The sequence below is a fragment of the Girardinichthys multiradiatus genome, chromosome X (assembly GCF_021462225.1).
Source record: "Girardinichthys multiradiatus isolate DD_20200921_A chromosome X, DD_fGirMul_XY1, whole genome shotgun sequence".
In the NCBI taxonomy this organism is placed as follows: domain Eukaryota; kingdom Metazoa; phylum Chordata; class Actinopteri; order Cyprinodontiformes; family Goodeidae; genus Girardinichthys; species Girardinichthys multiradiatus.
Genome location: NC_061817.1, coordinates 35,258,853 through 35,285,879, shown reverse-complemented (window position 1 = coordinate 35,285,879; position 27,027 = coordinate 35,258,853). Strand labels below are relative to the sequence as shown.

Here is a 27,027-nt window from a genome sequence, read left to right as displayed (position 1 = left end):
CTTGCTCGATTTCCGCTGCTTTTCTCCGGACCTCACTTCCCCTCCTTGTGGTAGGCAGCACGGGGTGACCTTTTTAAATCTCCATCGTCCTCTACCTGGGACGTCACTGCGGTCCAGTCACAAAACCAGTTTTATTCCAACCGCCAATGTTTGCGTTTTCCTCCGTCCGCCAACCGACGCATGCGCACACGTCATATCTTTAATGAAATGCTTTTATTTCGAAGGTAAAGCTACTCCACTTCCGTTATGTCAACGTCACGTTCTTCTCTGTTTACGTATGAATCATCTTTCCCAAGATGGCGGTGGACCTGTTTCTCAGGCGATGATACCTCTTAGTTTTGCGCATTTAAAAATAATAATAATAACTGCTAAAAATACGTTAGCAAACTGACGTCTGCGAGGGAAACCCTAGAGTGACCTGCACCGTCCAGAATGTCCACTGAGGAGCTGTCAGCTTCGGATAGCGAGGCTTTTTTCGCCGGCGCCGGGGAGCGATGGGCACCGGTGGGCGCCGTGGCCAACCCCGAGGAGGAGAGCAGTAGTCAGCCGAGGCAGAGAAGCTCGTCGTCGGCCACCGAGGAGGAGATGGCCTCCCGGCTGATGAAGCTGGAAGAGGAGCAGGATTCGTTGAATTCGTCTCTTTTAGCCCTCACATCGCACTTCGCTCAGGTTCAGTTCCGATTGAAGCAGATAGTTCACGCTCAGAGCGAAGAGAAGGAGAGGATGTTGGCCGAGCTGGAGGAGTTCGCTTTCAGGGGCTGCCCGCACGTCGTGGGTTGCAGAGCTCAGGATGCCAAACATCTGGAGAACTCGGTGAGACTTCCAGTTAATGTGCCTCAAGTGTTCAAAAAGGGCCATAAAATGCATTTATTTGTTCAGTAACATAAGAATGTTGTATCGGGTCGTGGTTGAGTTTATCAGAAGAAAGTTAACCACGCAATGGTACACCATATTAAATAATAATGGAAACATTTAACATAATATAATCAGAGCTCGGCCGAAAGAAGAAGACGTTTAGTTTTCTTTCCGTAAATTAAGTTTTGAACGAAAAGAGGATAAACGGGAAGCAAAACATTAAATATTTGAGTATCTAAATCACACTTCATGCTTATAACCTTCGGTAGAAATGTGCATATTATAACCACAACACCGCCAAACAAACACACTGAAATACTTTAAATAATCGGTTACTACATCAGTAAAATGAAAAACTTCTATTTCCATTGGTGAAAAGATGGGTATATTTTTATTACAAACCAGACTTTAACCGAGCTGCCACTACTATGATCAACTCATCCTCCAAAGAAATATTTCAGTTTAGTTTATTTCTGTTATGATATGTTATCATGGTTTTTGCATACATCATAATGAAATGTACATAAAACTTTAAAATATGACATTTTTGTATGAAGTGCCACCCAAGGCATGACAAAATAATATAACATGAAATCTTTATTATTTCAAAATTTTCAAAAAGTCTGATTATTCAAAACTTTATCAATATAGGTTTAATTCAGTCATGTGTGCCACATCAAAGAAAAAAATATGTTTCTGTTACACTTTTTACTTAAAATGTAATAATGGAGATGCTAAAAGTTGTATGCAAGTTACAAATGAGTTGTACTTATTAATTGCATCGATTCTTTATGGGTAGGTCTCGCTTAAATTTGATTAATTTACATATTAACGGTATTTTTACAATTAAATGTGATTTAATGAGATGAAGCAAAGTTGATTTGATCAGAACTACAGGTGTGTTAATCAATCAAACTTCGGTCAAAATGTGTCCGTAAACATTTACTCAGGGAAAAATGTAACAGATCAACAAGGTGTCTGACCTAATAGTGTGTGTAGATCTTGTCTCTTCAGCTGCTCAGCTGTGGATCTTTGTGCTGCTGCAGTTTGTAAAACAGAGTGCCTAAACCAGGGGTCTGCAACCCGGTCAGACCCTCCACTGTGGATCTTTATGGTAAATGGCCTGTACCACCAACAGCAGGCAAGGTGAAGTGTCTTGCCCAACGACACAACAATTGAGAAAGACATAGCGGGGGCTCGAACCGACAACAGGACGAGCCCCTGCCACGAATTGTCACGGTCGTCCCGTTACAACTCTTAAGAACTGAGCAATGTTTTAAAAGGTAAAGCTAATTGAAAAATGCTAGTGTTAACGTTTTCCACAAAGAATGACAATTATCGAGTAATTAATTTTCTTTCAAAGATGTAATCTTCTTTGTCAATTAGTTGCAAACATTGTGCTTTTTCTCCTAATTTTCTATAAACTTTAAATGTCCCATTAAAGAAAATGTATAGAACCTAAAAACAAAAGTAAAATTTAAAAATAGTGGTAGTTAAGTTTATTTAATCAAGGACAGCACATACAACAATGTTACACGAGAAAACAATGCACAGGTTTTCTAGCCCAGGCTAACTTGCAAACCCAGTCCTTGGTTGGGTTTTTAAATTTTTTTTATTATAGCATAACAAAACTACTCAACTACAACCACACACATTCGGAGTAACTATAACTAATGGAAGGGGATACATGGACATGCATGTTAAAGGTAATGTATTAACCAGCCGCATCAAGGTAGGCTAGTTTACATCAATGTTCACAGAATTGTTTTTGTTTCACCTAAGAATTAAAAACTCGAAAATCATTTTACCATTGCATAACAAACCCGATCTTTTCCCGGTGCAGATAATCTGGATTTAAAATTTTTATTGCGGGTGATAAACTTTTCCAAATCCGAGGACCTATAAATGAGAATGAGGATTGACCAAATTATGTTTTGTATTTCTGTGGTTTACAATCTCCATTAACTGCTCCTCTTGTTACAACTCCTGTGCTACTGGCTCTTCTCGTCTGTGCACTACCTCTGGGAGAAGGCCATTGATACATTTAAAATGCAACTTTAAAAAAAGAGAAACTTAAGTAATTAGCAAAACTTAAGAAATTGTATTTCTCCAGCATTTTACAATGATGCCACTTCATTGTTTTTTTGGTCCAAGACTTTCAGGGCTTGTTTGTACAACAACATCATAGGTTTAAAAGCAGATTGAGATGCTTGGCTCCAAACAGTGACACAGTCTGAGAGATGAGGCAGAATTATGACATGCAGATACATCTGGGAAGCCTTTGCAGATAAACACAATCTTATAAGACGAAAGCAGTTGGTGTTAGTCTTGATAGTTCTAGACACTTTCTTGAATATGAGCCCCAAAGTTAAGATGGGAATCCAAAACAGCACCCGTACAGTGATACCCTTTTTGGATTTCCCTCTGATCAATCACAATGGAGAATTATTTACAGAATTTACATTTAATTAAAGAAAGACATTGAAACTGTTTGGTTATAGTTAAGAGTCAAAAAGTCATTCTTAAGCCACTGGGACACTCCACCATCTCTCTGTTCAAAAGCTCTGCCTGTTGTAAAGTCTTTGCGCATACATACAGGTCCTTCTCAAAATATTAGCATATTATGATAAAGTTTATTATTTTCCATAATGTCATGATGAAAATTTAACATTCATATATTTTAGATTCATTGCACACTAACTGAAATATTTCAGGTCTTTTATTGTCTTAATACGGATGATTTTGGCATACAGCTCATGAAAACCCAAAATTCCTATCTCACAAAATTAGCATATCATTAAAAGGGTCTCTAAACGAGCTATGAACCTAATCATCTGAATCAACGAGTTAACTCTAAACACCTGCAAAAGATTCCTGAGGCCTTTAAAACTCCCAGCCTGGTTCATCACTCAAAACCCCAATCATGGGTAAGACTGCCGACCTGACTGCTGTCCAGAAGGCCACTATTGACACCCTCAAGCAAGAGGGTAAGACACAGAAAGACATTTCTGAACGAATAGACTGTTCCCAGAGTGCTGTATCAAGGCACCTCAGTGGGAAGTCTGTGGGAAGGAAAAAGTGTGGCAGAAAACGCTGCACGACGAGAAGAGGTGACCGGACCCTGAGGAAGATTGTGGAGAAGAGCCGATTCCAGACCTTGGGGGACCTGCGGAAGCAGTGGACTGAGTCTGGAGTAGAAACATCCAGAGCCACCGTGCACAGGCGTGTGCAGGAAATGGGCTACAGGTGCCGCATTCCCCAGACCTGGGCTACAGAGAAGCAGCACTGGACTGTTGCTCAGTGGTCCAAAGTACTTTTTTCGGATGAAAGCAAATTCTGCATGTCATTCGGAAATCAAGGTGCCAGAGTCTGGAGGAAGACTGGGGAGAAGGAAATGCCAAAATGCCAGAAGTCCAGTGTCAAGTACCCACAGTCAGTGATGGTCTGGGGTGCCGTGTCAGCTGCTGGTGTTGGTCCACTGTGTTTTATCAAGGGCAGGATCAATGCAGCTAGCTATCAGGAGATTTTGGAGCACTTCATGCTTCCATCTGCTGAAAAGCTTTATGGAGATGAAGATTTCATTTTTCAGCACGAACTGGCACCTGCTCACAGTGCCAAAACCACTGGTAAATGGTTTACTGACCATGGTATCACTGTGCTCAATTGGCCTGCCAACTCTCCTGACCTGAACCCCATAGAGAATCTGTGGGATATTGTGAAGAGAACGTTGAGAGACTCAAGACCCAACACTCTGGATGAGCTAAAGGCCGCTATCGAAGCATCCTGGGCCTCCATAAGACCTCAGCAGTGCCACAGGCTGATTGCCTCCATGCCACGCCGCATTGAAGCAGTCATTTCTGCAAAAGGATTCCCGACCAAGTATTGAGTGCATAACTGTACGTGATTATTTGAAGGTTGACGTTTTTTGTATTAAAAACACTTTTCTTTTATTGGTCGGATGAAATATGCTAATTTTGTGAGATAGGAATTTTGGGTTTTCATGAGCTGTATGCCAAAATCATCCGTATTAAGACAATAAAAGACCTGAAATATTTCAGTTAGTGTGCAATGAATCTAAAATATATAAATGTTAAATTTTCATAATTACATTATGGAAAATAATTAACTTTATAACAATATGCTAATATTTTGAGAAGGACCTGTATATGATGGCATCATCTGCATACATCTGACATCGGATATCCTTATAGCTGTCTGGGGAGTCATTGATGTATAGACAGAAAAGCAGCGGTCCAAAAGTGGAACCCTGTGGAACTCCCATTATGCAGTTTTGAAAGCTTGATTTTTTTCCATTGACTTTGACTGTTCTCTATCTGAATCTAAATAAATCTTTCAAAAATTCCTATGGCAGGTATTATGATAACACGTTATTTGGTTTCTAAGAATCATGTGGCTTTTTTGGGTCTGAACTAATTTTCTTGAGATGGGCCGAAGGCAAAAATAGCTCTTAGTGTTGTAAAGGTTATTGACTCCTGGCCCAAAGCTACGTTTAATATGATCCACCTTGAAGTACTTCCAGTTTAGACCACTCTGGGCTTTAAGTACCTTGGACAAAAAACTATCCTGGCTTATTTGTCAGTGCAGCAGACACTTTATTTGTATTGAATCGGTAGCTCAGATGGTGCCGATGAATCAAGCCATAGCCTGGATCTTCTCATAGCACAGAACAGTTTTAACCAAAAGATGTCTACGCCATCGTTACATTGACTAGCCAGGGCTGCCTGAATGTAAAGTGCATCTAAGTTAACAAGTGTTGGAGCTATTTTACTTCTCATAATTTTAGTAATTTGAATTTGTTGAGATATATATTGTTGCAACAGCCATTTGTCGTTTTAATTATTTAAATTTTGCTTTGCTTTTTATAGGCCGTGGGTGCCATTTTTTTAATAGTCGAAAGGCAGGCATGGAAGCAGCATGCACTGTTCTCCAGTTGTGTTTTGTTCTGCTTTGGATGTTTGATTTGGAAAAACCAAAGAAATTGATATTGCACCCAGTGTTTCTGGTCATTTAAGTCTGAAAACCATCCTTTGGTAATCAATTAATTATCTTTTGCATTCAGAACTACTAGTGTTATTAAAGTACCTGCTGCATATTTTTAATCCTATACCTTTTAGTTCTCGGGTATCTGTCAAAGTCAAAATTTTCAGGTCAGACCCAAAAGAAAACCAGCATTTGGAGGTTTCAGCGCATTGTGTTTAATCTCAAGGCCTGTTTTGTTCCTTTTGTCACATGCTTCATTTGCAGGGAGATCTGGTGAGTAAAACTCGTGTATGTTTGGGTAAACATTGTGCCAAAAACAGCTTCTGAGAGGTGTCTGTCTCAGTTACAATCTCTGTGTGTCTCCTGTCAGAGCGAGAGGGAAAAGAGAGAGCGTCTGGAAGCTCAGAGGGAAAAACAAAAGGATCTCATTTTCCAGCTGAAGACACAACTGGATGATCTGGAACGCTTCGCCTATCAGGAGGGCAGTTACGACTCGCTGCCGCAGTCTGTCGTCATGGAGAGACAGAAGGTGTGGGAATGCAAACATGCTTCACGTTAATCCCGTTACATGTTAGTGCATAGCATAAAATCCACAGGTTGAGACCAGCTGGTCAGTAATCCTGTTGTTTATCTAAAATATTATTATAATCCAGCTGGATGGATCGGTGAATACTAGTTAACTCCACATTTAAACACCAGGTGTATTAAGTTCAACATAATTGCTTCTTTTTTCATGCTAACATTTAAAACATTAAAATTTTCCTCTGTGCTCTCCTACCATGAAGCTATTTTTTGCAGAGTTGAAGTTATATTTAGACAAATGTGAGCTTTTTGTTTGCCCTTCCCAGAACCCACTGGCACTTCCCTGTTTGCGTAACTCAGTGTTGTATTTAAGGAAGTCCAGGTTAAACAGCCTCTGGAAATCCCTGATTTGTGGGCTCGTTTTTTTGACAGGATTCTGCATCCAGTCCTTTTAGATAAAACTTGAGGATCAGGAAGTGGTGAGCTGAGTCAGTTTTCCAGTTTTCTAGCTTAAAGTATTTTGTGAAAGAAGGTTAAATGTCTTCTAAATGTTTGTGATGAAAGTGCCTTTCATTTACAGTACTCAGACAGGAAATGAGTGAAGATATCCAGTGAAGGTTTAAGATCTGGAGTTAAACCCCCGGACATCTGCATTGAGGACTGTGGTCTCTGTATATGGGCCGCCCACTCTACCACTGTGTCACCCGCCGTCCCAGTTACTGTTAGATCCAGGCATTTCATATTCTACCTTTCCATTTTGAAATTACTTTCTCCAAATTTTAGACAAAACAGACAGGATAACCTACAAGTTTATTAGCTGACTGTTGAATTTTTGGGTCTTTTTGATTTAACTGCATCATGCAAATAAGTCAAACTAAACAGCTCAGTATAGTCTGTTTGCAGATTATTTTTTAAAACAGTTTTCTTCAGGAAGTTTTCTTCCCCTTTAAAGAAGTTTTTCCAACCTTTAGGGAGCCTTAAAATCCCAATGAAGAAGTTTTACCTTCAGTCTGTTTCTGTTCTCAGGTCATCATTGATGAGTTGATAAAAAAGTTGGATGTGAATTTGAATGAGGACATCGGTAACTTGTCCCCAGAGGAGCTGAGACAGCGGGTGGACGCTGCCATCGCTCAGATAGTGAACCCGGCCAGAGTCAAAGAGCAGCTGGTGGAGCAGCTAAAGACACAGATCAGGGACCTGGAGATGTTTATCAACTTCATCCAGGGTATGTAGGACACCGTTGTGTTGCTGAGATGGTGATTGGCTTCATTCTTCATTGCATTCATGCTAGATTTGTCTGTTTTAATCATAATTTGCCTTGTCTTTCTATAGATGAGGTAGGGAACCCTTTGTTGTCAGATGGTGGGCGGAGTCAGCAGCCAAAGGCAGAAGGAACTAACGCCAGATCTGCAGGAATGAAAAAGAAAGGTCAGATAGTTTATTGCAGATGTCTACTTCAATTAAACTGCTACATCCTGTGTAAAATCTGCTACCCCTCACCCTGCAGTGGATCCAGTGCAGGCCCAGAGGATGCGGGACACGGGCCTGCAGCTCATCCAGAAGGCTCTCGCTGTGCTACAGATCTTTGCTGCCAGTCAGTTCGGCTGCTCGGCTGGCCATGTCCCTCAGAATATGTGGCCCCAGGACTCATCTAGTCGGGACTACGGGCCTTTGCTGCAGTGCCTGGAAGCAGCCGTGGAGAAGGTGCGAGTGCTTGGCTCGCGCCAACATCCCTCCGTGGAACATGTGGTCAGCTACAGCAGCATGTCCACGCTCGGGGCTCGAGACGAGCTGACGACAGCTGTGAGGAAGGAGCTGGCAATCGCTCTGAAAGACTTGTTGGCTCATGGCCTGTTTTCCCCTTCGCAGACCATGAGCCTGGTACTGGCCCCCATTTCCTGCATTCTGCCTTACAGACCAGCCCCACAAACAATGCACCCCTGGGAACTCTTTGTGAAGTTTTACGAATCCAAAAACGGGAAAGCCTTTGTGGAATCACCAGCCCGAAAGCTCTCCCAGTCCTTCAGTTTGAACGTTGGTGGTGGCCCAGGGACAGTGACCCCGAAGCACTCACTGCTGTGGGCCATCCACACGGTGCTGAAGGAGCACGGACGCTACAAGAGGGGGCCGGACATTGAGTTCAAAGCTCTGGTGTGCATGGCTCTCAACGAGCAGCGGCTTGTGTCGTGGCTCAACCTGCTGTGTAAATCTGTCAGTCTGATACATCCGCATTATCAGTCCTGGAGCTACATGGCCCAGACGGGCTTCGAGGGAGCCTTACGCATTCTGGGCCGCATCAGCCACCTCAGGTTCAACCTGCCGGTGGACCTGGCTGTGCGGCAGCTCAACAACATAAAAGATGCTTTCTGATGAGCCTCATAATTAAAGCATTTTATCAATTTGTGTTCAGGACCAAAAGCATGAATCTGTTGGCATTCTTTAACCCTTTAAAGGTTGTTTACGTGTGATGTCAGCAGTGTGTGCATGGATGTGGTGTTAATATGCATATCCCACTAAGATGACAGCGCTGCTTGTACTGTAAACATGCCTTAGAGCTGAAACTGCGATTACCTCACCTTTAGTAAGTCTTCTCGTAAGATCTTTGACCTGTGCTCAGCAGCATGCATCTTCCTCTGCTCTACCTGATAGTGCCCTAAACCTATGCAGCAAACATTATGAGGGAAAGTAGTGATGGATAATTAAAACTGAACAGAAACATTCATGGGAAGTTCTTGTTTATAGCTTAAATTGTGTTGGATGCTGTTACCCAAGCAGGAAACCTTTGTGGAGCACACTGCATCAAAATAAAAGCTCTCTGTCCGTGTCAAACAAAAACTGTCCGTGCTGTGTGACGTTCCTATAAACAGGAAGCTTTTTCCTGAATGTGTTCTTGTGTTTCAGTTTTGAGTGTTTTCAACTTGACTGAGCTGCTGTATGAGATATGAGTAAAACTCATAAATGGGAATACGTTTTATTCCAGATTTTCTTTTATCTTCCATTAACAGCGAATCATATCTGTAAAAACCTGAATGTATGAACCATAGATGCTATTTAACTGAGGTTAGTTTATATTTGTTGTTTATTTTGTTTATAACATTAAATCCTGTGTTTGTGTGATGTGTATGTATCAAACATTCAGTTGTATTCTCATTGTGGAGCACTTTTTCCACCTTCAGTTGTGTTTTGGGTATATTTACTACACACTATCCTACATTTTCTTTTTCCTGTTTTTGTTTTTTTGTTTAGATGCTTGTTTATTAGATAAACCACTTTAAACACTTAAAGTTGCAGCTGTGCTGTAACTAGCATTTCAGTCCTGGAGCATCACATGGGATTTAAATTTAAAATAATTTATGCTATATTTAATTAATCAAAGATTATATATCGGAAGATATTAAATTTGTTTTGGTTTTATTAGATTTAATGTAAACCTGCAGTAAAATAAACCCAAGTATAGTAAATGAAATGTAGTTGCTAAGTTTTTTCTTTTGGCTGCTACCATTAGGGGGCGCAACATTCAATTATCTTCCTCCATCTCACCCTGTCTGAACCATCCTTCTCTTTCACACCAACCCTCCACATGTCCATCTTTGCTACATTCATGAACATGCTCTGTGATCTTTTGCAGTTCCATATTCCACCTGCTTCCCACTTTTACAATTTTATCCGCAAACAAACAATCTGTCAACCTGTAGATCACCTTTGTACACAAGGAGCTTTTGGCTGATCCCTGATATAATCTTAAACCCACCATGATGCCATCTGTTAATCCTACCTCACACCTCACCACTGTTTGACTGCCCCATCCTCACACATCTCTACCACAATGACTTCCTGAACTTCTTCTGACCTTCTCTATGGATCAACACTGAAAGCAAACATCACATCTGCAGGGTTCTTTCTTACAATTTTATTACTTCTGCTCAGTGACTTAACATTTCTTCTTAAACTAGCTCCAACAGCTTCTTCCCATAGATTCATGCAATGGCTCCTCGTACAAATGAACTTGTATGAACTATCGTCCTCAACTTTCTTTTCATCCTAAAGGATTTTGTCAAAACTTGTCTTTGAGGTCCTGTTTAGCTGTAAGTATAAAGTAATATTTAAGCATGATCAGATGTTCTTTATTAAGTTAAATGTCAAACAGGACTACAATATATATTCCATTCCCAAAACTAAAAATATGAATCACCTATATTCACACACATACACACACATATATATATATATATATATATGGTGAAAAAGTATTTGCTCCCATAGTCTTTTCTGTTTTTTAAATATTTCACATCAAACAAATTTGTTTACATAAATACTTTTTTTTCTCTTTGATTGGCTGACTATTTAACACAATTAAAAAGGTGTACCTAATATAGTGTCCCAATCCTGAACTGTGCTTGCATTAGGCGACGGTACTGCAAACTAAATATTTGAGTCGTGTTTTACTTAACAAGATTACATAATTAAAATATTTTAATTTTCTTTACTTTTTCTTGTAATTTCTTTAATTTACCACATTTTTGCTTTCTTTTTCTACATTCTATAGTTACATAATGCTGAAGAATACTTTACTCATTAAACATATGCTCAAAAGAAACAGTGACAGCAACGTTTTAGTGTTGTTCTTGACTCTTCTTTAAAAGAGGTGATTTACAATGTTAAATTTGCAGAAATGTATAACATCTAAAATGTAAAAATAATACATTTTTGTTTTAGCTTTTTGACAGTAAATTTAGAAAATTATTCCTGAGATTTCTCGAAAAAATTTATTTAGGAAGTGACGTACTTCACGTAAGCCCTCTGAACTTCCTTTTCCTGTTAGCGGCGGCCGTAGAGCAGCATCAGTAAGTGAAATTTTCCTCCTAATAATCCACGTCCATCGTGTAAAATCTGCGTATATCTGTTGTTTTTATCACGGCATATCGCAGACAGTCCTCCCCAATATTAATGGCTACCTGATATTTAGTGGGTTTGTGCTTGGTTAAAGAAGATAATGAGCCGTTTTGTTGCAGTTGGTTCGCTTCCCCGCCGCTCTTTCCAACATGGCAGCCCTCTGAAGGCTAACGCAGGACTTTAGTCGCTTGTTGTCTGATTATTTTGACATATTTTGGCTTTTTGTGGAGGTGCTTTGTTTGACAAGCATTTTGCCTTGTTTTAGAAACACCCAGAACTGATACCAGAGCGAAATTAATTTCTAAAACGTTTTTATAGTTTGTAGTTAGCTAAATGCTAACTAGCCTGGAATTCGGGGAGTAACAGCGAGGCGGTAATAAAATCTGATTTTGAAGAGTTATTTTTGCATCAAATTTTTTACGGATGGTTTAATTGCTTTTTTTCTTCTTTTTGACAGAAATGGGCAAGTTTATGAAGCCTGGAAAGGTGGTCATGGTCCTGGCTGGACGCTACGCCGGGCGTAAAGCTGTCATCGTCAAGGTATAAACTGACGTTTTTCTAGAGTTAAGCTGTGTTGGAGCAGTGAACAAATGGCAATATTAGTTGTTTTTATCCAAAATGTATAGTGTCTTCACAAATCGTATCTGTAGAAGGTTGCATGATTAAGCAAACTACAAAAATTTGGGTTAAGATGTCCTATCTAGTTTAAAAATATATATTTGTTGCTACAAAAATGTTAATGAGGAAATAAATGAATATATGAATAAAAACTAAGTTAATATATTTATAAACTCTTTATGACTTGTATACAGTGTTTGAATTCATTCATAGTAATACTCCAAACAGAAGATTTGATAGATTTTATACATTTTGAACACGTTTAAATGTTACATTAACTTTGCTTTTAGAAGAATGCTTGCAAATTGTCTATTTCTTTGTCAAAGTTTTATAGTAACATTTCTGTATATTGTTTACATTATGGGTGTATTCACACCAGGAAAGTCCTTTGGTCCGGGCCAAGAGCGAACTCTATTTTTTTCACTTTGTGCGGTTTGTTTTCACATTGTACTTTTTGCAAGTGAACTATTACTTGTAAACAAAGCCGCGCGGGTGACGATCATTGTTCCCATTGGACAGAAATGACCGGGGCGGGACAGAGCACAGACCCGGACATTTAGGAAAACATCTGTAGACGTGCTGCGTGCAGCACCTCTGTTCTGGATATTTGTGTCGTTATTACAGCTGCAATATTATTGTGAGACTGAAGAGCAACTCATTCAGCACAGACTTTGAGACGTTCCATTTATAATTTTGGAACCCCGTCGGAGAATACGTGCTGAACGCTGACGTTCTCTACGTGCCTTGTCCCACAACAAGCCAGTAGCGTTGCTAAGCAACACACTGCTTATCAGGTATGATTACCTTACAACACACACCTTTGCTACCGGATACGGTGGCTTTTTATATCCAAAGAGACGCTTTTTGTAGTTGGTTCGGATCGGGGCCGGTTTATATTCAGACCATAAGCGAACCGCACCAGAGTCCGTTTGGAAGCGGACCAAGACCACCTCAAAAAGTGGGTCTGGGTCCGGTTGTTTGGTCCGGACCAGGGTTCGCTTGAGTGTATTCACACCTGCACAAAAGGTCCGGACCAAGGAGGGAAACGAACTCTGGTCCGTTTAAAGCGGACCAAAAGTGGCAAGTGTGAATACACCCTATGATTCTCAAACTCCAGTTGTCCAGGCTGTGGTCCTGCAACCTTTAAAAGTGTATCTGCATCAGCACACCTGACTCGATGTTTGGGTCATTAGCAGGACTTTGAAGAACTTGATTGGATGCTGAGGGTCTTATTCAACCATGTGTGTTTAACATGGGACCCATCTAAGGTTGCAGGACACTGTACCCTGTGAACTGTTTAAGGGGACTGTTATTAATGTTCCATTATAACTTCTTATTTCATTTGCAGCAAAGAAAGCAATTAGATCTATTATAATTTACCTCAGACATCTTATCCACTACTTGGTGAAGTTTGAGAAGATATTCTCTTCATTTATTGTCAACATTTTGAAGGTTTTTTTTTGTCACCTGCGTTTTTATGTCGGCTAAGATGTACAGATCTATCTGTAATTGCGGTCTGTTATTGATCTCTTTGCAGAACATAGATGATGGCACCACCGACCGACCCTACAGCCACGCTCTGGTCGCAGGCATCGACCGCTACCCCCGTAAGGTGACCACCACCATGGGCAAGAAGAAGATTGCCAAGAGATCCAAGATCAAGGCCTTCGTCAAAGTTTTCAACTACAACCACCTCATGCCCACCAGGTCAGTAGCACACAGCAATCCTTAATGTTCCTTTTATTTCAGTTCACCTGTAGGTAAATCCTAAGAGAATACACCAACATCTTAACTCAGTCTCGTACCAGTTCTACATAATGACCACTCAAGAGCATAAGCTCCTGATGACTGGAGTAACTGCAGGTCCTTCTTTGCATTCAAGCAAATTTACTCCTTTTCTCATTACCTTAAGGTTAACTAGACATAATTCCACATTACTTGACTTCTGAGTTGGTTTAGGTCTACTCGTTCTGTGCACCAGTCTGCAGTCTCTTCTTCAAAACATGATCCTATCAGTCTGATGGTAAACAGCTGATTCTCTCTTTTACCAAGAATCAGACAGAAAAACATTTAAAAGTGGCATTATGACCATATGCCCCCTGAAACTTCACCATATGGAGCCTGATGCTTCCTTGCTGTTGATAGGGAAAGCTTTATTGTGACCATTTTCATATCTAAACCTTACTGTTGAGTTTAAGCTAAAAGATGTGTCAGAGGTTGGCAAGAAAAAACTTTGGATTTTTCACCTAATAGTTTGTTACCCCTCTGAACTATAGTACAGTCATATGAAACGGACTGTTAACATTCAAACCCAGTTGTTTATACATGTACATAAACATTAAATAGAGGGGGTTTGTCCTTTTTGATTAAAGTGGGATTTTGGGGGCAAGATTAATGGTGCCTTCTATATTTGTGATTTTGCATTAATTGTGAATGTTACATCTTGGAAATTGGGAGTAGATTTTGTATTGAACACAACTCTGCTTCAGGTTCGCTGATTGTTGTGTAAACCTATTCAGATGAGAACCTTTAGTTTATTTTACATGTGTTCAATTTTCATCTGTTCAGAACCGACTGGTTCAGCTGGAGTTAGAAATGCAGGAATCAGCCAGGGAGCAAAACCAACGACGATTGGCAGGTTAAATCCTGATAAAGTAGATTCAAATTTTTCTATTTGCCCTTAGTTCATTAAATGCATCTTAACTAAGAACTCTCACCATCTTCAGTCCACCAGGGCATTAACCACCATCATTTACTTTGATGCATTTTCTTGTGTTGAATAAAAATCTAAAGTTAGGGACATGAGCTTTAAAGCACACGTTGTGATAATCGTAATTCCTTCATTTCCTGTTGGAAACAGAACTGCTTCCTCTGTTAAGGAACCTGCAACACTTTTATCAATTGTGTTTATTTATATAGCACCAATTTACAACGCCTGTTGTCTCAAGGCACTTCACAAATACAGTTAAATTGAATCACAGATTTCAAGTCAAGTACATACAGTCCAAGTAATCCTTGCTATGACAGTGCAGTCAGATTCAGTTATTTATTCAAATTGGATAAAAAGTTTTTCTATCTAAGGAAACCCAGCAGATTGCATCCAGTCAGTGACTTGCAGCATTCACTCCTCCTGGATGAGCATGTAGAGACAGTAGACAGTCACTGGTGTTGACTTTGTAGCAATCCCTCATACTGAGCATGCATGTAGCGACAGTGGAGAGGAAAAACTCCCTTTTAACAGGAAGAAACCTCCAGCAGAACCAGAACCAGGCTCAGTGTGAGCGGCCACCTGCCACGACCGACTGGGGGTTTGAGAGAACAGAGCAGAGACACAGAATGAATACAGAAGCACTGATCCAGGAGTCCTTTCTATGGGAAGGAAAAGTGAAACATTAATGGTTATAGCTCCTTTAGTGGCTTCATCTATGAGAGAAAGACAACTAAGGAGATGAGCTGAGCCAGTTTTCAAGTCTAGAAGATGAAACGGAGCACATACAGTCACAGTTGAAGCTCAGCTAGTATCTATGTCTAGGAGAGACAGGGTTAAACACTGACGGTCCCAAGTGGATCATCTGTAGAAGGAGAGCATGAAGTTGTTTGCAGCAGTAACTCAGCAGATGTCCCCCTCCATTAAGGTGCCACAGCTAACCACAGAGCCAGGCCAGGTGGAGCTTCTAGGCAGTGAGAGAACATAGTTATTGTGTTTTGTTAAATCACAATGAGAATGTCAGACCTCAAAGACAATTGGATGTCCTTATTGCCCTGTAAATGATTGATTGGTGCATCTTTGATTGGACTGTCTTCCCCCTGGATCAATAAAAGCAAATCAGCCTGCAGAGAAGAACTTTTCTGGTTTTTATTTGCTGAGGTTTTCACCTGAACCCCCACATACAGCCAGACTCCGCGGTATGGAAGAGTAAGATCATGAGTATTACTTGGCTTTGCTTTCCATTTTTGTTATTCCTTCAGCTTTTTGTTGGATGGTGCTCCTTTTTTAAATAGAAAAAATCTTTAAAACTAGTCCTATTCTGCTCTAATAAACTAATCTATTTTTTGTTTTGGCCATTTCTTTAAAGGAGAGGTGAAAAAAAATGAATAACAAACTACTTCCATTATGGCTGCTGTTTCTGAACATTTAAACAGCTTTTTGTTACCTTTTGGTCATATTGTTGTAGTAGTAAAACCGTTGAAATGAGAGATGCAGGACCGTGTTAGCAGTATCCACAACGTCCCAACAATCTTTCACAGCTGTCCCTCTTCACCCTCAGATACTCTGTGGATATTCCTCTGGACAAAACTGTCGTCAACAAGGATGTCTTCAGGGACCCTGCTCTCAAACGCAAAGCCAGGCGGGAGGCCAAGGTCAAGTTTGAGGAGAGGTCAGACGGATTTTTGAGCATTCAATCTTCACTTAAGTTCATCAATTGTAATTTACGCTGTTGGTTTCTCACTAAATTTGTCTTTTTCTTGTTTCCAGGTACAAGACAGGCAAGAACAAGTGGTTCTTCCAGAAGCTTCGATTCTAATTTCACTCGGTTTCACAAAATAAATGTTTATAAATGGAAATTTGGACTCCTGGCTCTTTGATTCTGAATCCCATTCTGAAGGGAAAGGCACCGTTTAAGCTGTAATGAAGTCAAGCATTTTCCATGTCTAGATACATATAAAACAGATTTTAAAACCTGACTACAACACTTGATCGTTCTTAGATCTTGAGTTAACTGAAAATCTAATAAAATGAGGATTCCTTATTGCCTGTACTGCTTATCCTATTGCTTATTCTTATTCCTTCCTACATGGCGCGACATTTTGGAGCTCATACTTTGTGACCCTATGAGCGGCTGACAGGCATTGGCCCTGGCAGAGGTCTGCGTTTACCGAGTGCTTTTCTAGTCTCGAAATTGTATCCCATCTGTTATGCCTACCCTGATTCTTTCCTTTCTTTCAGTTTTATTTATATATATTTCAAACCTGACCTCAACCTTCTTGAACACCTTTTGGGAAGAGTTAGAGCAGAGGCTGCAGTTCTCGTTTTCTCATGCGGTGTAACAATTGTATCATGGGTGGTTACTTTTACTGATCTCTAATATATTAAAAAAAAACAATCTTGGCTTAATTTTACAAGCAGCCAACTGTTGCTCAGAGGTCCTCTTTTCAGTTGAAAATAAAGTTTACATTTTCATTTGGAAATCGAAATTTGAGTCTGGAGGAAGAATGGGGAGGCACAGAATCCACGTTCGATATGGTCGAGCATTTCATGCTTCCTTCTGGGGTTATTGCCAAATGTTGGTCTAATGACCATGGTGGTATTGTGCTTGACTGACCAACAAACTGGTCTGATCTGAACCTAATAGCGAATCTAAAGTTGCCATCAAGGTTACCTGGGTTTCCATTACACTCCAGCAGGTTGATCACCTTCAGGCCACACCACAATAATGCAGTAACCTGTGCAAAAGGAGCCCATACCAAAGTGCAAAGAAATAAACATACTTTTCATCATCTTTTTAACGTGCATTTCTTTTATTAATCTTATGTAAATATAAAATTTTCATACACTGAAGTTGCGTTTCATTATCTGTATACCATAATCGACAAGAAATAAAGGCTTTAAATATTTTACTCTATCTGTAATGAATCTATAGAATGGGTTTCTGAAATGAATGACGAAAAATTCTGACACTTTTAACAATATTTAATTTTTTTGTGCTGTATCTGTATTCCAAGTAATGATTTCTGTTTATTTTAATCCAACGTTTAAAATTGCTCTAGAATATTACATTAGACCAATAAAAAGTATTTTAGTGCAGAAATGTGGGCCTACTAAAAAAGGATGCTCATGTCCTGTAGATAATATCTACGTAATACGTGGTCGGGGCTCCTTTTGCATCGGCGCAGTGCTGTTTAGGTGTTCATGACGCCTGTGTTTAACTGCAGCTTTCATCTTGTCTGGGTTTTTGGCTCTGGTGTCTCTTGATTGTACCCCATAGATTCGCCATGAGATTCAGGTCATGCAAACACAGTGGATCATTTATGCAGGTAGTAATACTTTTGGCTGAGTTATGAGGTACCAAGTTCTGGTGGAAAATGAAATCAGTATCTCTTTAAAGCTTGTCAGCAGAGGGAAGCATGAAGAGCTTTACAATTTCTTGATGGACATATTTGGACTTGATAAACCCAGTGGACCAACACCAGCAGATGACATGGGTCCCCAAATTCAATTCAGTTTATTTATATAGCGCCAATTCACAACACATGTCGTCTCAAGACACTTCACAAAAGTCAGGTTCATACATTCAATTCAATCCTAACCATTGAACAGTTCAGTCAGATTCAGTTATTTATTCAAATTGGATAAAAAGTTTTTCTATCTAAGGAAACCCAGCAGATTGCATCCAGTCAGTGACTTGCAGCATTCACTCCTCCTGGATGAGCATGTAGAGACAGTGGACAGTCACTGGCGTTGACTTTGCAGCAATCCCTCATACTGAGCATGCATGTAGCGACAGTGGAGAGGAAAAACTCCCTTTTAACAGGAAGAAACCTCCAGCAGAACCAGGCTCAGTGTGAGCGGCCATCTGCCACGACCGACTGGAGGTTTGAGAGAACAGAGCAGAGACACAAAAAGAACAAAGAAGCACTGATCCAGGAGTACTTTCTATGGGAAGGAAAAGTAAATGTTAATGGATGTAGCTCCTTTAGTCGTTTCACCTAGAAAGAAAGAACAGAAACTCTGAGCCAGTTTTCAAGGTTAGAGTCTGAAAGAGAGCACATAGAGTTTGTTACAGTTAAGCTCAGTCAATTTCCATGTCTAGGAGAGAGAAAGGGTTAAACACTGAAAGACAGGACTATGTGGATCATCGGTAGAGGGTGAGCATTAAGTTGTTGCCAGCAGAAGCTCGGACGATGCCCCTCTCCAGAAAGGTGTCACAGGTAGACACAGAGTCAGGCCAGGTGTAGCTTCTTGGAAGAGAAAAGAGAGAGAACATAAAGTTAAAAGCTGAAATAACAGCAAATAATGCAAAATTGGAGAGTAGTGTGAGAATGTAGCGAAGAGGCTGAAAGTGGTCATTAAACCTATAGCAGCATAACTACAGAGATAGCTCAGGATAACCTAAGCTGCTCTAACCATAAACTTTATCAAAAAAGAAAGTTTTAAGCCTAGCCTTAAAAGTAGACAGGGTGTCTGCCTCACGGCACAAATCACTGAATGTGGAAACTTCACCCTGGACCTCTAGCAGCTTGGATTCTGAGCTTCTCCACTTTTCCTCCAGACTCTAAGACCTTGATTTGCAAATCCAATGTAGAATTTACTTTCATCTGAAAAGAAGATGGACCACTGAGCAGCTGTCCAGTTCTTATTTCATTGGTTCTGATTTAGGAATGGCTTAACATGAGGAATAGGGCAGTTTTATCCCAGGTCCTGGAGACATCTCTGTGTGGTGGGTCTTAAAGCCCTGACTCCAGCTGGAGTCAACAGTAAGTCTTGACCAAAGTCTTAAATTGGCTTGACTTAGGAATCCTCTTAATGCTGCTTGTGCACCCTTATCTACCAAACCTTTTTCCTTCCACTCATTTTTCCATAGCATGTTTGGATATAGCACCCTCTGTCTACCCAGTTTCTGTAGCAATGACCATTTGTAGCTTACCCTCCTTCAAGAGGAGTCAGTGATTGTCTTTGATATGGTTGCGCAGACCGTAATAATTTTGCATTAAAGCACCGTTTTTTTTTTTTTGTCTCACCTAATAATCTAATTTAAAGTCGCTGAATTTGATTTGGGGGTTTTGATTAGTTGTAAGCTATAATAACGAAGATTAACAGAAATAATTGCTTGAAATAGAATAGAATGGAAATATCCTTTATTGTCCCACAGTGGGAAAATTCAGGTGTGTCAGTGGCAAAACAAAAAGGCAAAATGGAAGCAAAAAACTATAAAAATCTGACTCAAAATCAGGAAGCAAAAGTTAGAATAGACTGTCAGTAAAGGATCTATCATTATGAATAATGAATCTATAAAAGTATAATTTTTAATTTAATTACTGAAATACATTAACATTTTTGGGATTTTCTAATTTACCGAGAAGCAGCTGTACACTCAGTATTGTAGAAATTAAAACAGTTCTGCAGTAATCTTCGCCCGGCTGCGCTTTGTGCCAGTAAGTAGTCAGATTTTCGACAGCCCCCGAACGCAGCATCGTGTAGGGAGGTTGTGCGCCCTCTGGTGGAGAGGATCGGTACTAGCAGGTCTTCCTGTTGAAGGAGAAAAGAAACTGAAAGAATAAGTTCAGAGCAGAGATCGTTGGTGGGAGGTAGGTTCACACCGAGCTGCTGTGTTTTACTCATAAATTCATCTCTTTACTGTTATTTAAACGCTTTCTGTTTTAATATAAAGTTGAATTATTTGTCTGACTTTTATTTTTTACTGTTAATCTGAAAGGAGGCCTACAGGGTGGCTCCTTTCCTTGTTGACATTATGAAAACATGTTTATAACTCGTTATTTAATGTTTTTATGCTGTTATACAGTTCTCTACAGCTGTAACTTGTTAAATATGTAATATGTTGTGAATTGTTTTTCAGGTTTCTTTTACCATGTCATCAGACGAGGTGAGATTAAGCTTCATCATGTCATTGTTTGTCATGTAATCAAAGCCTAAAACACTTTCTCTTTCCTTATAAGGTGGAATCCGGCTTCACATGTATTCACTGAACATATATACTTTAAACGTATGTTTAACTCAAACGTTTGTCTTCAGATCTGTTTTTCTTACTGTCTGTTTGCTCCTGTGTCAGGATTTCTCCCTGGTGGGAAAGTCGGACCAAAATGAAGACACCTTAGAGGGAGTCCAGGCTCTAATTAAGGAATACCAGGTGCTCAAATATGCACATTCTTGCAGTAGCATAATGTTACACTGAAACACTTATTCTATTAATTTGGGAAATAATTGCTAATGGGAGAGCATTTAGTCTTCTGCTGTAACACTTCACAATGTTTGAGGATACAGAGTGAGGGATATTACGACAATTTCTCTGTATCATCCACCTGGTTCCTCAATTATGCTCTCTTCTCTTGTGTGAGGACTAAGACGGCCGTGAAGGTTAAAAGGTTGATTTTGTGTAGAAACATTCGAGAAAGACTCAATGACGGCCCTTTTTTAGCTTACTGGCAGAGTCCACCTGATGTTTCCTGGTATTTCAAAGAGTTCATGTTGCTGTACGCTCTAATGTTCCATCGGCCATTGGAGGAGAAATAAGCCCACAGCATCACACATCCTTTGCCATATTTAACAGTGGGCAGCATGCAGTGGGCACCTATTCATGTTTTATTTTACTCCAGATCGACATGTAGTGTTTGTTGCTGAAAAAGGTTCATCATAGTCTTATCTGACCAGAGCACATGGTTCTGATGAAAACCCCAGTAGAGTTAAGCAAACTCCACACAGTTATGCTTGCATACAGATAGTCTCTAATGGTTCTTAAGTGGTTGCCCCAAGATGCCACTCTTTGTTGCAGTCCTCTAAAGGTGGACTCTGGAGATGTTTTTACCTCTCTTACCTTCCTCCGAACTGTACATGTTGGCAAGTTAAAATCCGACCTTCTTCCAGCTTCGTTGCCACAGTTACAGTTTTAATTTATATTCATATAAAAATTTTCTGACTTCAGGCGACTAAAATCGACACAAATTTGCCTTAGTGGGATGACGTGTTCTCCTGTGTTTCCCATTTTGAAGAGAAGCTAAGAGAAATGGGTCTTTGTTTCACATCATATTTATCCCCCAGGGAAACAGGGATCCATGGATATCTAATTAAAAGCTTGTAAGCAATCTGATCAATTTTAAAAAAGGTTGAAAAAAGAGCTTTAGTTGTATTTATTTCTCACACCAATAAAAGACGAGTTTTTTTGTAGGCTGTTCACACATCTTTACTGGGAGGGCAGTAATTCTGGAGGGTAATGACCTTTATTCAATGTTAATGCAAGAACAAAAGGAGGACAGATGAAGGAGGGTTTAAAGTGTCTGTGTTTAACTTTTTACATCTTTTGAATGTTCAGAGGTGCCAAAAAGTTACATTTATTGAATTCTTAGACCCATGACGTGGGCTTTTTGGAAGAGATGTTTTATAAATGTTTAAAGGTTGTTATTTTCATACAATACTCTTAATCTGACAAACAAGCCACATTGGAACACATCGTCAGCCTTCTCTGGCAGCCCGTAAACACGGTTGTTCCTTTGTGTCCTCAGAAAAAGTATTCTGAGATCCTGGAGGAGCAAAAGGACATAAAGGACTCCACTGTAGAACATCAGGATATGACCCAACAGTTCAAGAAACGCACACAAAAGCTGACAGAGGCCCTGAAAAAGGACGAGATCTCCTTCAAAGAACAGATCGCCAGTGACGAGGTTGGTGTGTGTGTTGGTGTGTCTGCGCATGGTGAAGGTCTTACATTTTTGCAGCACAGCCTGGAAAAAAAAGACTAAATCATTGTCGGATATAAAGATCAAATATGTTGAAATGGTCACAGACTCAACCCAAGAACCAAGACACTGAGCGCTGATTTAAAAAAAATGCCAAAAGTATTTGTATTTTCCTATCTGAGCCTCTAAGTAACGGCGTAAAGAGAGAGATAACACTTTTCCCAGCGCTCTGCAGGTTTAATACAGTTGTTTAAAATAAATTTGCTGTCTTCAGTTTTAGTTCTTTTGTAAAAACTAAAAATACGTCATTCACAGAAACCTGGTTAATTTTATGTACAAAGAAATACTGTCAAATCCCTGTTGCAACGCTAATGCTAGAGGACCTGAAGTACAGTTTCTACCCTCATCATGAAGGGCCAAAGAGTAAAACTGGAAAAGAAAAATTAATTATTAGACTAACCGATGAAAACACCCAGAAAAGGGCTTTGCAAAAGTATTTACACCCTCTGAATTCATCCACATTTTGTTACATCACAGCCACAAACCTCTGTGTGTTTTGCTGGGATTATATGAGCATATGTATGGGTGTGTGTGAATATTTCTGACCTGAAAGAAAAACCATTTTATTTCACTCATTACATTTTAACAAATATAAATCTGAAAAGTGTGGCCTGCGTTTGTAATCTGATTCACCTAAATAAAATCTAGTGCACCCAATCATGTTTAGAAGTGGTCATCCGCCTAACATCCAACGGGTCGGACAAAAAGAGCATTCACCAGAGGAGACGACAAGCTCATGTTAACTCTGGAGTAGCTGCAGAGACATACAGCTCAGGTGGAAGAATCTGTAGACAGGATAACTATCATTATTGGAAAAAAAAACAAAAAAAACAATGGAAATAATTGCCACCTTAATAAAACACTTTCCTTTAGCAAGAAACTATTTTGTTGAGTTACCTAAATGTTATTATGTTGGGCAAACATGATGTATTTGTGTTACTGTTACTTAGTTACCAAGGTTCACTCCAACTAGATCTGTAAGTGTAAATGTTATGAACTGACATATTTCCTTGGGTCATTTAAACTTGTATGATCTCCTTATAAGTTACTTAATTTATTAGGGTAGTTTCAGCTACTTTTCAAAGTAGTACAATCTACAAATTACTTGAGCTGAACTACTTTACCTCATGTAATACTGTGCAATTTTACCAATGACTACTGACAGTGAGTTACATCTCCTGGTGTGGAGCAAAAAATCACCACTATTTTAGATACTTAGAAATAAGGTGAAGCTCACAAGTCTTCCTGCCAACTAACTTCCTCACACACCCTGCTGAACAGTCGAACACAATCTAACACTTAATGAACACATAAACTAGAGAAACAAGAACAGGCTAAGACACTAAAAGAACTGTCCTAAACAAGCTAAATGATTAACAGTCAACATGAACTCTACCCATGATCCCTTTCCTGAGTCACGAAAGGCACAGTCACCTGCTGCAATATAGCATGCAGTCTAAAACTTCAGTGTCCAACAGTCTATTATGTCATGTCTATTTAATTCAAAAACAACTATGTGCGTTTCTTAAGACTGGGTTCTTGGATTCTGACCAGACTGTCGTAAAGGCTCAAGTGGATTTTGAGAAATCAGTCTGCAACAATTTCCTAAACAAAGACACACAGGCACATTACTGCCACATGCTGTTGTGGAGATGTAAGCAGAAATTATTTTCAATTTTAACCCACTCGCATTAAGTTGTCTTAACCTAAATTTTTCTTGTAAATTTTAAATTGTTTTATTTTAAACTTGACTATATGTTTTTCAACTATTCAAACACAGAGCATAATTTTATACAGTAGAAGCTACATGTTAGATTCAGGATTAGGCAACAGACACCTTTTCTTTCTTTGAGAGCAGAGTAGCTGTTATAGTTGATGGGACTTTAGACTGGGGTGGAGGTTCTCCTTCCAGCAGGACAACGACCCTAAACATACAGCCAGAGCTACAATGGATGGGTTTACATCAACGTAATTGGAGAAGTGGCATAGTCAAAGTCCAAACCTGAATCTAACTGAGAATTTGTGTAAGGACGGAAAAACTCCTGTTCACAAACGGTCTCCATCCAATCTGACAAAGCGTGAACTGTTTTGCAAAGATGAATTGGTCAAAATTTCTGTCTCTAGATGTGCAAAGCTGGTGGAGACGTTCTCCACAGAACATGCAGCTGTACCTGTAGAAAAAGGTGGTTCTACAAAGTATTGATTCTTCGGGGCTGAACACAGATGCCACTCTTATTTATTTAGGCAAGAATTAAAATATAATGACGGCTTTTCTTTCCATTTCACAATTATGCCCTTTGTGTTCATTAATCACATAAAATCTAATTAAACACGAATTGAACTTTATGTTAAGGGTCTATGGGAGCCTTTGAAAGACACGGACTTCAATTTTTGTGAGAATTAGGACCAAATATTCCCGTTTCTTGACCAAAACTGTCTTGAATGACTTTTCCTTTGACTGAAAGGTGCTTTGAACTTGCAAGCTGTCTGGTTACTGTCTTAATTTCCAGGCCAAGCTGAATGCGCTGAAGCAAGAGAAGAGTGATCTCATGGAGGAGTTACAGAGAATCGAGGCTGAAATCGAGGAAGAAGACTCCAGAAACGCCCATCTGAGGGAGCGGGCGGATGTAGGTTATATTCTGATTTATCCGCAGCCCGAGCTTCTGCACATCTCCCCTAAAATCTTACCCATCCATGGTAGGTGTTCTCCAAAATGCCAGAGAAGAAGTTTGTCTTTTCTGGGAAGATAGGAAAGGCCAACGACACGGAGGACTTTGAGATGAAGCCTCACATCACTTACCCGATGGAAGAAGGAACGGCACTCATCACGTTCGAGGAGGAGGACGGTGAGAAAACAGAACCCAATTGTCTTTGTCTTTTGCAGCTTACCACCTTACTTAAACTGGGATTTTTCTTCATATGTAATTGGAAACTGTTGTTGCCAGTGGCGATAAAAATTCTGGAAATGAGGAAACATAAAGTGGATCTGGGGGAAGAGTGCAGGATCATCGTGGAAGCCCAGCCGGTTCACCTGATGATGCCCAGTCTGGTCGAGGTAAACCAGCCGTGCTGAGGTCATGAAAGGAAATGTTTCCGTGCAGCCTGCAGGTAACCTGTGCCCATCTCCGTTCAAACCGCAGATCGACACTGAGATTTGTCCTCAGCGGATTTTAATCTCCAACCTACCCAAGATGGACACGGAGACTATGCAGAACAAACTGGAGATCCACTTCTCCAAATCCAAAAATGGAGGCGGCGAAGTGGACTGCTGCGAGTTCCTGCCAGACTCTGGGACGGTGGTCATCACGTTCGTGGAGAAAAACAGTGAGGAGAGCGGCAGACGCTCAAATATTTTGTGTTTTTCTGTCTTTACTCGTTCACTGGAGAGAAAACGGCGAAACTGTTTCTTCTTCTGACCTTTCTCCAATCAGTTGCAGAACGTTTGACCGAAACAGAACACCATGAAGTAAAGCTCACCCAAACAAAGCACAAAGTGAGAGTGACGCCTTTCATAAATGGAAAGATAACAAATTTGGAGGTGAGAAAGTTTTAGGAAAACACCCCAAAACCCACATTTGTACTGCGTTGCTTTAAGTTTTATTTTTGGGATTTCCCATCCTAGACCAGGACCTCCATGTGCCGTCGAACCGTTCTGCTGACAGGAATACCAAACGTCATGGACCAGGAGACTCTGCAGGACATGCTGGAAATCCACTTCCAGAAAAACGGCAACGGTGGAGGGGAGATTGAATCCTTCCTGTACAACCCACTGGGTCAGCACACCTTGGCCTTGTTCAGCAACGTCTCCTCAGAAGATACAGAGGAGTAGATGCAGCTGCTGCTCACCTGCTGCTCCAGAAAATACCCGATCCATCTGCATTAGGAAACATCAGGAATCTCTTTCTGATGGATCTTAGCAGAACTCCCCTCAGTTATCTGTTGTTTTGCAAATAATGGGAATGGTGAAGGGGCTTAACTTTATGGAAAAATTGATTCCAAAACTTTTACACACACACATATATATATATATATTTGAACATGACTATAACATAAATGATCAGATAGGAAATTACTGACACCTGTTATTACTGGAAAGACGTTAATACTTAAAGTGAACATTTCGTGAAATGTAACTGTTCTTCAGATTATATAATAAAGAATAATCAGGGAAAATCTATATTGTAATAATTTGACATGGTCCAGAAACAAAAACTTTTAAAGAAATTCTAGCATTATAAATGCTCAAAAACTAACTTTTTAAATCGATGTCGTCACACACATTCTGACCCAGACTGAGCAAAATGGTCTTTATCATTAAATAAAACTAAGCAAACATAACCTTTTATCCTTCAAATGATGATTTGGCAAGGGTTCAACATGCTGTTTGTTTAGATGCACGTAAACGTAAGGCTCTTTAAGTAATCTTATATGTTCTGGACTAGCTGGTTAAGTTGGGTTTATGTTGATCGTGTTATTCCTTAAAGGTTTAGTTTTATTTTTGTCTTCTTGCACCTTGGTACTGACCAGACACCAGCTTATCCAGGAAGGTCACAGCTTGGTTCTGAACTCCAAAGAGCAGGACCACTGGAGACCCAACAGCCTCCAAGCTTCAGGGTGACGTCCTCAAGCAGAATTGGTTATGAGAAAGCAAAAACCACCTGGCCAGAC

At 40.0% G+C, this 27,027-nt stretch overlaps 3 protein-coding genes across 4 annotated transcripts; all 3 read left to right on the top strand.

Annotated features, from left to right (window-relative positions):
• Window positions 1–334: 334 nt before the first annotated feature.
• LOC124862236 (RUN domain-containing protein 1-like) lies at window positions 335–9,495 on the top strand. 2 transcript variants are annotated; one of them, XM_047356051.1, is made up of 6 exons: window positions 335–813; window positions 6,121–6,129; window positions 6,227–6,385; window positions 7,405–7,603; window positions 7,711–7,806; window positions 7,886–9,495. In XM_047356051.1, the coding sequence occupies exons 1-6, from the start codon at window positions 433–435 to the stop codon at window positions 8,746–8,748; spliced, it is 1,707 nt and encodes a 568-aa protein (XP_047212007.1). In that variant the 5' UTR covers window positions 335–432; the 3' UTR covers window positions 8,749–9,495. The 2 variants fall into 2 exon arrangements, with proteins under 2 accessions (XP_047212007.1, XP_047212008.1); XM_047356052.1 differs by lacking the exon at window positions 6,121–6,129.
• Window positions 9,496–11,149: 1,654 nt separating this feature from the next.
• Window positions 11,150–16,455, top strand: LOC124862215 (60S ribosomal protein L27). Its single transcript, XM_047356036.1, has 5 exons — window positions 11,150–11,222; window positions 11,729–11,811; window positions 13,427–13,596; window positions 16,158–16,268; window positions 16,367–16,455. Exons 2-5 carry the CDS (start codon window positions 11,731–11,733, stop codon window positions 16,413–16,415), a joined length of 411 nt encoding a protein of 136 aa, XP_047211992.1. The 5' UTR covers window positions 11,150–11,222; window positions 11,729–11,730; the 3' UTR covers window positions 16,416–16,455.
• A 3,659-nt stretch (window positions 16,456–20,114) lies between these two features.
• On the top strand, window positions 20,115–26,532 carry LOC124862623 (interferon-induced 35 kDa protein homolog). Its single transcript, XM_047356662.1, has 10 exons — window positions 20,115–20,196; window positions 20,466–20,492; window positions 20,679–20,756; window positions 22,126–22,284; window positions 24,870–24,986; window positions 25,061–25,205; window positions 25,305–25,414; window positions 25,500–25,683; window positions 25,791–25,897; window positions 25,982–26,532. Exons 2-10 carry the CDS (start codon window positions 20,478–20,480, stop codon window positions 26,186–26,188), a joined length of 1,122 nt encoding a protein of 373 aa, XP_047212618.1. The 5' UTR covers window positions 20,115–20,196; window positions 20,466–20,477; the 3' UTR covers window positions 26,189–26,532.
• Window positions 26,533–27,027: the final 495 nt, after the last annotated feature.